The sequence below is a fragment of the Vulpes vulpes genome, chromosome 2 (assembly GCF_048418805.1).
Source record: "Vulpes vulpes isolate BD-2025 chromosome 2, VulVul3, whole genome shotgun sequence".
Lineage (NCBI taxonomy): Eukaryota > Metazoa > Chordata > Mammalia > Carnivora > Canidae > Vulpes > Vulpes vulpes.
Genome location: NC_132781.1, coordinates 62,133,534 through 62,144,157, shown reverse-complemented (window position 1 = coordinate 62,144,157; position 10,624 = coordinate 62,133,534). Strand labels below are relative to the sequence as shown.

Genomic DNA, 10,624 nt, shown 5'->3' with positions numbered 1-10,624 from the left:
TTACTATTCCAAGCTGTAATTGCTGCTAATGTTGGAGATGTAAGTGCTTGTCAGTGATGTCTAAGGAGAGGGAGTGTGGGGAACTGGGCAGCCAGGAAATGAAGGTTGGTCATGGGCTCGTGGCCTGATTATCCCAACTGTTCTTTGAACTTTTAAAGTTTTTAGTGTTTCAATGTCTGAAATTGAAGACGATGACCTTTAAGAAATAATACATGAGAATAGTCACAGAGTTCTTTTGGCATAGCAATTACAGTGTAGTCTTTGGGATTTTTATTTATTTCATCAACAAGTGTTTATTAGACTCCTACTGTTTGTCAGACATTGTGCATACAAACGTGAGCTGATTAGAGATGGTTCCCCGTGGCAGGGGAGAAGGATAGTAAACAAGCGATCACATATGATGTCATACGGATAGAAAAAGTCCCTGCTGTGGGACTGCATTGATCGGCACTCAATCTAAGCTGAAGGTGTAGGGGGAGAAGAAGGGGGGGGCACCCCATTCCTACTGCCACTAACTTGCTGTACATCCTCAGACAATTTCCCTACAATCCAAGACCTCCATATTTTTGTGTAACATGGAAGAATAATATCCATATCACATCACAAAGGCTTTAGAGAACTGTATCAAATTACTATATAAAGTACCCAATACAAGGGCCAGCAGACAATAGATGTTTATTTCACGAAGTTATTTTTCCTTTTGCCATTTTCCAAACTTCCATTTACTAATGAGGAGAACAGGAAGAAAGTTTTACTTAGATAATGGATAATAAGTACAGCAAACAGAAGTGAATCAGAGCACAGTTTGCTAATTCAATTTTCTACCTACTAGTGGATTCTGCTCTGTGTCCCATACCGTGCTACACACAGCAGATGTGAAACCAGAGTCCCAGAAGCTTGTCATCACAAGACTCTATACTCACAGAGGAAATTGCCATACAATTCTCTGCTGTTGTGCCAGAGAACATACTAATAAAAAGCTGGTAACTGGTGTGATGTGGGGAAAGGAGGGAGAGGAATGGTTTGTTCAAAAGATGTATTTTGTCTAGAGAAGAGAGGATTTGGAATGAGGGCAAATCACATGTTCTCTGCTCAGACAGAACCCAAACCGATGAGTAGAACACACCAGTACTCAGTGCATGAAGAATTTTCTAGTACTAGAGGTGATTCCAAGTGGGATAAGCCTCATGGTACAACAATGAGTACCCAGACTGCAAGCGATCCTCACCCAGGTTTTCTGTGGGATCTGGAGATCCAGTCCTGGTCTTTCTAATGTTCCTTCAAACTCTTGTTTCTATGACTCATATAAGAATTAGGTTTACTGTGAAATAATATTTATTAAAAATTGTCACTGTCTCTTGTATGCTTTCCATTTTTAATCTTAAAAGTCAGTGTGACTGGGTGACAGGCACTAAGGGGTGGGGGTGCCTGGGTGACGGGCACTGAGGTGGGCACTTGACAGAATGAGCACTGGGTGTTATGCTGTATGTTGGCAAATTGAACTCCAATAAAAAAATATACAAAAAAATGTCAGTGTAAACATCTCACTCTCTTATGGAACAAATTCTGTGCTATCTTTCAAGTCTTATCACAAAACTCATCCCCTTGCTTTTGTTTAGATAATCCTCACTGCTTGTTTTTCCTCTGGCCTGAAATTCCATTAGTCACTGATAAAGGACCTAACACGACCTTTTGTTTTCAGAATCTCTTACTCTGAGATGAGAATTCAAATAAGATGTAAATTTTGTCCAATTTTTTCTTTATAAAAAAGAAGAATTAGTTTAACACACATGCAACAGTTTTTCTGTTTTTTGTTTGTTTTTTTAAGTGTCAGCCCCAATCAATTAATAGTGGTTCTCTTGTGGCACTGCACAGTGAATGCTAAAGCTGAGCCAAGGTTCAGAGAGAAAGAGGGCAGTGATCAGTTAGTCATGTCTGCAGTAGGTGACATTCTGGGGCACTCACCCAAAGGATTAGCCATTCCTAGTGTAATAATAGGTCCAGTTCTGATGGTTCCATAAGGCTCGGAGGAAGATCTCAGGGGCACAGCAGAAGAGATGCTGAGTATTAGCGCTCTTTAGAAGACCCTGAGAAGGATGATGAAACCTGCCAAAGAGGATTTTTCCTTTGCTGACTCTAGTTTTCCACACACATCATCCATATTCTTTATCATTAGCCGATGTGTCCCAAACCTAAATAAGAACAGATTTGTGGTTATTATTATTATTATTATTATTATTCTCTAGGAAACCAGAAATAAGAACACATGGGTAGTATAATCAAGTGATGGACTGCCAGGCTTAGATATTATTTGGTCCAAATCCTCCAGATATAAACAAGGAAACTCAGGACAGGAATTGTTAAAGTAGTAACTGGTGATCTTCCATTTCCAAAACTTTTGGACTTCACATTTTTCTTAGACTTTCTATTTGACCAGTAAGTACCTGTTTCCTCCCCTAAACCCCCAATCTGGATGTTAGGCAAAGGTGACAATAGTTCAGGAATGTCGACAGCTTAGTTTTCAATACTAGCTCTTGGATGGTGTGGGCTCCAAAGTCAGACAGACCTGAATTTCTACCTGTGAGTCTATGAGCAAATTACATGCTCCTGAGTCTATTGTTGCTATTGATCATTTTTTTTTAAATTAAGCTTTTTGTTTTAATTCCAGTATTGCTAACATGCAGTGTTATATTAGTCTCAGGTATACAATATAGTGATTCAGCAATTCTATACATTACTCTATGCTTATTGTACACAGTTAAGAGTACAGTAGTGTGCTCTTAATCCCCTTCACCTATTTCATGCATCCACCTCCCCTCTGTTAACCATCTGTTTGTCCTCTAGACTCTGTTTCTTGCTATGTCTCTTCCTCTTTTTTTTTCTTTGCTGTTGTTTTGTTCATTTAATTCCACATGAAGTGAAATCATATGTTATTTGTATTACTCTGACTTATTTTGCTCAGCATTATACTCCTTAACTCCATCCATGTGGTAAGATTTCATTCTTTTTGTGGCTGAATATTCCATTGCATATGTATACCATTTCTTCTTTATCCATTCATCAGTCCATGGAACTTGGGCTGCTTCCATAATTTGGCTATTGTAAATAATGCTCCAGTAAACAGAGGGATGCATTTATCCCTTTGAATTAGTGTTTTTGTACTTTTTGAGTGCATACTCAATTGTGTGATTACTGGAGCACAGTGTATTTCTATGTTTAATTTTTTGAGGAACCTCCATACCATTGTCCACAGTGGTTGCACCAGTTTGCATTCCCGCCAGCAGTATATGAGTTTGTCTTTCTCTACATCCTCACCAATATCTGTTGTTTCTTGTGTTTTTTATTTTAGCTATTCTGACAGATATAAGGTGAGATCTCATTGTGGTTTTGATTTTTATTTCCCTGATGATGAGTGATATTGAGCATCTTTTCATGTGTCTATTGGCCATCAGGATATCTTCTTTAAAGAAATGTCTGTTTATGTCTTCTGCTCATTTTTAAATTGGATTGTTCGTTTTATTGGGTGTTGAGTTGCATCAGTTCTTTACATATTTTGGACACTAACCCTTTATCAGATATGTCATTTGCAAATATCTTCTCCCAGTCAGTAGGTTTCCTTTTAGTTCTATTGATTGCTTCCTTCACTGTGCCAAAGCTTTTTATTGTGATGTAGTCCCAATAGTTTACTTTTGCTTTTATTTCCCTTGCCTCAGGAGACATACCTAGTAAAATATTGCTATGGCCAATGTCAAAGAAATTACTGCCTGTGCTCTCTTCTAGGATTTTTATGGTTTTGGATCTCACATTTAGGTCTATAATCCATTTTGAGTTTATTTTTGTGTATAATGTAAGAGAGTTGTCTAGTTTCATTCTTTTGCATGTATCTGTCCAGTTTTCCCAACATCATTTGTTGAAGAGACTCTTTTTTTTCCTATTGCATAATCTTTCCTCCTTTGTAGAAGATTAATTGACCACACAATTATGGGTTTATTTCTGGGTTTTCTATTATGTTCCATTGAACATTGTGTCTATTTTTTGCCAGTACCATACTGTTTTTATCACTACAGTTTTGTAAAACAGAGAAAGAGAGCAAGAGAGAGAGACAGAGAGTATGAGCCAAGGGGAGAAGGAGAGGCAGAGGGAGAAGCAGACTCCCCATGAACAGAATGCTCAATGCTGGGGTCAGTCCCAGAACTCTGGGATCATGATCTGAGCTAAAGGCAGATGTTTAACTGACTGAGCCACCCAGGCACCCTCATTCATCATATAGTTTTTTTGGTGGAGTCTTCGGGGTTTTCTATATATAGTAGCATGTCACCTGCAAACAGTGAAAATGTACCTTCTTCCTTACCAATTTGGATGCTTTTATTTCTTTCTGTTGTCTGATTGCTGAGGCTAGGACTTCCAACACTGTGTTGGATGAAAGTGGTGGGAGTGGACATCCTTGTCTTGTTCCTGATCTTAGGGGAAAATCTCAGTTTTTCCCCCATTGAATATGGTGTTCACTGTGGGTTTTTCATATCAGGCCTTTATTATAATGAGGTTTGTTCCCTGTAAACCTACTTGGTTGAGGGATTTTATCATGAATGGAGGTACTTTATAAAATGCTTTTTCTGCATCTACTGAAATTGTCACATGGTTTTCATTTTATCTCTTGTTAATGTGATGCATCATGTTGACTTACTTGCAAATATTGAACCACTCTTGCATCCTGGGAATAATTCCTACTTGATTGTGGTGTATGATTTTTCAAATGTATTGTTGGATTCAGTTTGCTAGTATTTGGCTGAGATTTTTGCATTTATGTTCATCAAAGATATTGGCCTGTGGTTCTCTTTTTTGTGGTGTCTTTATCTGGTTTTAGTATCAGGGTAATCTGGCCTCTTAGAATGAATATGAAGTTTTCCTTCTACTTTTTTGGAATAGTTTGAGGAGAACATGCATAAGGGACAGGCAGCACTAGGTAGGGAGAGAAAGGTAGGGGGCTATACCATCAGGCTCACCAAAAAATCCCAGAAATGCCAAGGTGCAAAGAAACCAGAGATATGGGAACAAACCAGACCACCTTGCCTCAGGCAGAGGGCCCTTTTATGGCAGTCACATTGTGATCAACAAAGAATAACCAGATCACAAAATAGAAGGATTTCTTTTTTAAAATTCCCCTGGCTATTCGGGGTCTTTTCTGATTCCACACAAATCTTAAAATAATTTGTTCTAACTCTCTGAAGAAAGTCCATGGTATTTTGATAGGGATTGCATTAAACGTGTAAATTACACGTTTAATGGGTAACATTGACATTTTCACAATATTAATTCTGCCAATCCATGAGCATGGAATATTTTTCCATCTCTTTGTGTCTTCCTCCATTTCTTTCAGAAGTGTTCTATAGTTTTTAGGGTATAGATCCTTTACCCCTTTGGTTAGGTTTATTCCTAGGTATCTTATGCTTTTGGGTGCAATTGTAAATGGGATTGACTCCTTAATTTCTCTTTCTTCAGTCTCATTGTTAGTGTATAGAAATGCCACTGATTTCTGGGCATTGATTTTGTATCCTGCCATGCTACCAAATTGCTGTATGAGTTCTAGCAATCATGGGGTGGAGGCTTTTGGGTTTTCTATGTAGAGTATCATGTCATCGGCGAAGAGGGAGAGTTTGACTTCTTCTTTGCCAATTTGAACGCCTTTAATGTCTTTTTGTTGTCTGATTGCTGAGGCGAGGACTTCCAGAACTATGTTGAACAGCAGTGGTGAGAGTGGACATCCTTGTCTTGTTCCTGATCTTAGGGGAAAGGCTCCCAGTGCTTCCCCATTGAGAATGATATTTGCTGTGGGCTTTTCGTAGATGGCTTTAAAGATGTTGAGAAATGTGCCCTCTATCCCTACACTCTGAAGAGTTTTGATCAGGAATGGATGCTGTATTTTGTCAAATGCTTTCTCTGCATCTAATGAGAGGATCATATGGTTCTTGGTTTTTCTCTTGCTTATATGATGAATCACATTGATTGTTTTACAAGTGTTGAACCAGCCTTGTGTCCCGGGGATAAATCCTACTTGGTCATGGTGAATAATCTTCTTAATGTACTGTTGGATCTGATTGGCTAGTATCTTGTTGAGAATTTTTGAAAACCATATCTGGGGGCATCACAATGCCAGATTTCAGGTTGTACTACAAAGCTGTGGTCATCAAGACAGTGTGGTACTGGCACAAAAACAGACACATAGATCAATGGAACAGAATAGAGAACCCAGAAGTAGACCCTGAACATTAGGGTCAACTAATATTCGATAAAGGAGGAAAGACTACCCATTGGAAGAAAGACAGTCTCTTCAAAAATGGTGCTGGGAAAATTGGACATCCACATGCAGAAGAATGAAACTAGACCACTCTCTTGCGCCAGACACAAAGATAAACTCAAAATGGATGAGAGATCTAAATGTGAGACAAGATACTTCTTGCAAGATACATCCACGAAGGCAAAAGAAACAAAAGCAAAAATGAACTATTGGGACTTCATCAAGATAAGAAGCTTTTGCACAGCAAAGGATACAGTCAACAAAACTAAAAGACAACCTACAGAATGGGAGAAGAGATTTGCAAATGGCCTATCAGATAAAGGGCTAGTTTCCGAGATATATAAAGAACTTATGAAACTCAACACCAAAGAAACAAACAATCCAATCATGAAATGGGCAAAAGACATGAAGAGAAATCTCACAGAGGAAGACATAGACATGGCCAACACGCACATGAGAAAATGCTCTGCATCACTTGCCATCAGGGAAATACAAATCAAAACCACAATGAGATACCACCTCACACCAGTGAGAATGGGGAAAATTAACAAGGCAGGAAACCACAAATGTTAGAGAGGATGCGGAGAAAGGGGAGCCCTCTTACACTGTTGGTGGGAATGTGAACTGGTGCAGCCACTCTGGAAAACTGTGTGGAGGTTCCTCAAAGAGTTAAAAATAGACCTGCCCTACGACCCAGCAATTGCACTGCTGGGGATTTACCCCAAAGATACAGATGCAATGAAACACCAGGACACCTGCACCCCGATGTTTCTAGCACCCCGATGTCCACAATAGCCAAACTGTGGAAGGAGCCTCGGTGTCCATTGAAAGACGAATGGATAAAGAAGATGTGGTTTATGTATACAATGGAATATTCCTCAGCCATTAGAAATGACAAATACCCACCATTTGCTTCAACGTGGATGGAACTGGAGGGTATCATGCTGACTGAAGTAAGTCAATTGGAGAAGGACAAACATTCTATGTTCTCATTCATTTGAGGAATATAAATAATAGTGAAAGGGAATATAAGGGAAGGGAGAAGAAATGTGTGGGAAATATCAGAAAGGGAGACAGAACATAAAGACTCCTAACTCTGGGAAACGAACTAGGGGTGGTGGAAGGGGAGGAGGGAGGGGGGTGGGGGTGAATGGGTGACGGGCACTGAGGGGGGCACTTGACAGGATGAGCACTGGGTGTTATTCTGTATGTTGGTAAATTGAACACCAATAAAAAATAAATTTATTTAAAAAAATAGAAGGAAGCCATTAAAGATGTTATAATCAGTCCTTACTCAAGCCAAGATGTCACAAGAATGTTAAGGTCACAAACTCCCTGGTCAGTTCTAAATAAAAGACTGTCAGTGGAGATCCATGTTGGTAACCCTGTCAGGACCCCTCCCACTCCTGAGAGCTTTTCTGTATCCTTGCTTAATAAAATTCTATTGCTTTGCTCACTCTCCTTTGTCCATGAGATTCACTCTTTGACTCTGTGAGACAAGAACTTAGCTCTCCTGCTTTAAATAGAATAGATTAACTCTTCTTTAAATGTTTGGTAGAATTTGCCTGTGAAGCCATCTGGCCCTGGACTTTTGTTTGTTGGGATTTTTTGATTACTGATTCAATTTCATTGTTGGTAATTGGTCTGTTCAAATTTTCTGTTTCTTCCTGTTTCCAACATGGCAGGGCAATCCAAATCCTCCAGGTCTGCCTATTTTCTGAAGTCCCAGGCCTCTGTAACAAGTAAGACTCCCAAGTGTCTCTTGTTGAGGATACTATAGTCAGCATACTTGAATCAGCCCTTGCAAGGATTCCAGATTTGTCTGCTCTGCCAGTAATCACGGCTCCTGGGTGTCTCTTAGTGAAGGATATTCCTGCAGCCCAACAAAGTGTTGTACTTGCAAAGTAGTCCAGACTCCTTTACTTGTCCCCTACAGACAGGCTGCATGATGTGTTCTCAAGCTTCCCCAGAGCTTGAGGCTTCCAGGTGCTTCTTTGGCTGGCTTTTCAGTCCAATGGGCAGGCCCTGACTTGGCAGGGAAAATGCAAGTTCTCTGGGTCTCCTCAGATATAAGCCTCAAGAGCTGCATGCACTCGGAAGTGATTTCTGGTTGCCTGTCCTGGGACACTGAATAAGTTCACTCCTTGAACTGATAGAAGAAAAGGCCCAATCTCATTGCTCACTCCCATTTCTCATAGAGCACCTTCAGCACCAGGATGTGCTTCATCTGCACTGTCACATCTTGACATCTTCACTAGTCCAGTAGCTCCACGTGGTACTTGTGCCTGCCCTTGGGTGTCATGATGTTCTCAATCTCATACAGCTACTGGGCTAAGAGCCTGCCCAAGCAGTTGTCTTGGTTCACCCTTGCCAGAGCTGTTAACAACTTCATGGCCTTTAGACAGACTGCATGATGTGTTCTTGGCCATTTCCAGAACTTGAGTCTTCCAGGTGCTGCTTTTAGGTGGTTACCTAGTATGGCAGGCAGGCCTAGATAATCTTGAGTCCCACTTTCTTTTTCAAGGAATAAGAATTCTGTTATCTGCATAAAGTCATAAAAATCACCAGATTCACAATGAACACTCAATAAGTTAGGTCCCATTTCCTTGGGTTTGCTCCCAAGGCCTATGCTCCCCACTATCTCCAGGGACTTGAAAATGTGCCCAGCACTGGAACCAGGGCTTTAACCATTTATTTGAATCTGTGGTAGTACATGTTTACCTTCCCTCCTGCCACTTCAGAACTTTGTACATGTCAACAGGCATTCCCAGGAAATGAAATATTTACCAAAAGTGCTTATTGATTACTACAAGGCCTACATGGTATAATCTTGAAAAAACAAGTAGATTGACATGACTCATTTTAAAATCCAGTATTCATTAATGAATGCCATCCATTAGCAATATTTCTTCATTGCCATGAATTTCTTCAATTTTATCAGGGTCGTATTGGTCTAGAAAAAATATTCACCAGGAAAAGGTTAATTATTAATAGTAATTACTTGAAAAGGGTATAAAGGGATTCCTCAGTTCTTTCAGATGATAGAGCACCTTCTTTAAAGGTTCATCTGGAACAATGAAGATTTTTAGACCTATATGTTTTCTTGTTTTCTTCAGCTACGTTCAATGTCAAACTCTTCAGAGAAGTTTGCTAGCTGCAGGTAGGGATCCTATTTACAATCTATACGTGCCATGTGCCAGGAGATAAGGCATGATGACTCCTAAAATATATACTTAAATGTAAGGAAAGGCTTATATTCTTCAGTGCTCATCACTGTCAACAGAGTCATTGGAGATTGCTAGAAATTAATTTGTGGAAGGGATGTGAAAGAGAGCGAATATATTGAGGCAACACACACAGAAAGATCTCGTTTTAGCTTGGCTTGTACTCTGGGTGAGGGATCTATACATTTCAAATTTGTGTTTGAAATTGGGTAAACAATTTTGGATAAAGCAACTGTGTTTATAGTAGCAGGAAAAATATTATGAGCCACATTTTTCAGTACCTATTCTGTGCAAGGTGCTGGGCTTGGAGCTTCACATTTATGTTTCCATTGAATCCTACTAACTATCCAATGTGGTAGAGTTTATTTCTGTTTTCTAGGTAGAGAAATAGAAATTTTGAGAGCTTACACAATTTTCCCAAGGCCACACTCAATATAAGAGCTAGAAGTTGAACTCAGAGTAATGGACTCCAAAGCTTTTGTATTAATAGAGATAATAATGTTTCTTTATTTAACAGAAAGCTGTTCAGCTCTTAAGAAACCATTAGTATAAGAAGATATTGTTTTGTTGGTTTTTTAAAAAAATTTTATTTATTTATTCACAAGAGTCACATAGAGAGAGGCAGAGACACAGGCAAAGGGAGAAGCAGGCTCCATGCAGGGAGCTGGATGCAAGACTCGATCCCAGGATCCTGGGATCACGACCTGAGCCAAAGGCAGACACTCAACCGCTGAGCCACCCAGGTGTCCTGAGAAGATATTGTTTTTAATAGAGAATTTGTAAGTGGAGGTGATAAGAAAGATAAAGTTGATAGTAAATCCAAGATGCTTGAGATGCTGTCTTTGCCAAATGAAGCCTGGCAAAGTGCTAATATTTATACGTTTGCTCCCAATGTTTAATTTTCTTAATATTCCTTGAATACGCTAGTAGCTTCTAATACAAAGAGTTAAATAGCCAAATAGCCAAATCATGTTAATTAATTCAGGTGTGTCAACACAAGTACATGCAACTCATTTGTAAGCAAATGACAGATTTCAAGTACACAATATATTTGAATAGAAATAAGTTATTTACAGAATGCAATTGAAACACAGGTGAAGGTATA

At 39.4% G+C, this 10,624-nt stretch overlaps 1 protein-coding gene across 2 annotated transcripts in view; it reads left to right on the top strand.

Annotated features, from left to right (window-relative positions):
- Window positions 1-9,200: 9,200 nt before the first annotated feature.
- Window positions 9,201-10,624, top strand: part of LOC112909244 (alpha-fetoprotein-like) — a 53,859-nt gene continuing 52,435 nt past the window's right edge. Inside the window, exon 1 of one of the 2 annotated variants that reach the window (XM_025985106.2) lies at window positions 9,201-9,455. In XM_025985106.2, the coding sequence (XP_025840891.2) occupies window positions 9,371-9,455 (85 nt within the window). In that variant the 5' untranslated portion in view covers window positions 9,201-9,370. The remainder of the gene's footprint in view (window positions 9,456-10,624) is intronic. The other variant, XM_072748793.1, reaches the window with a different exon arrangement.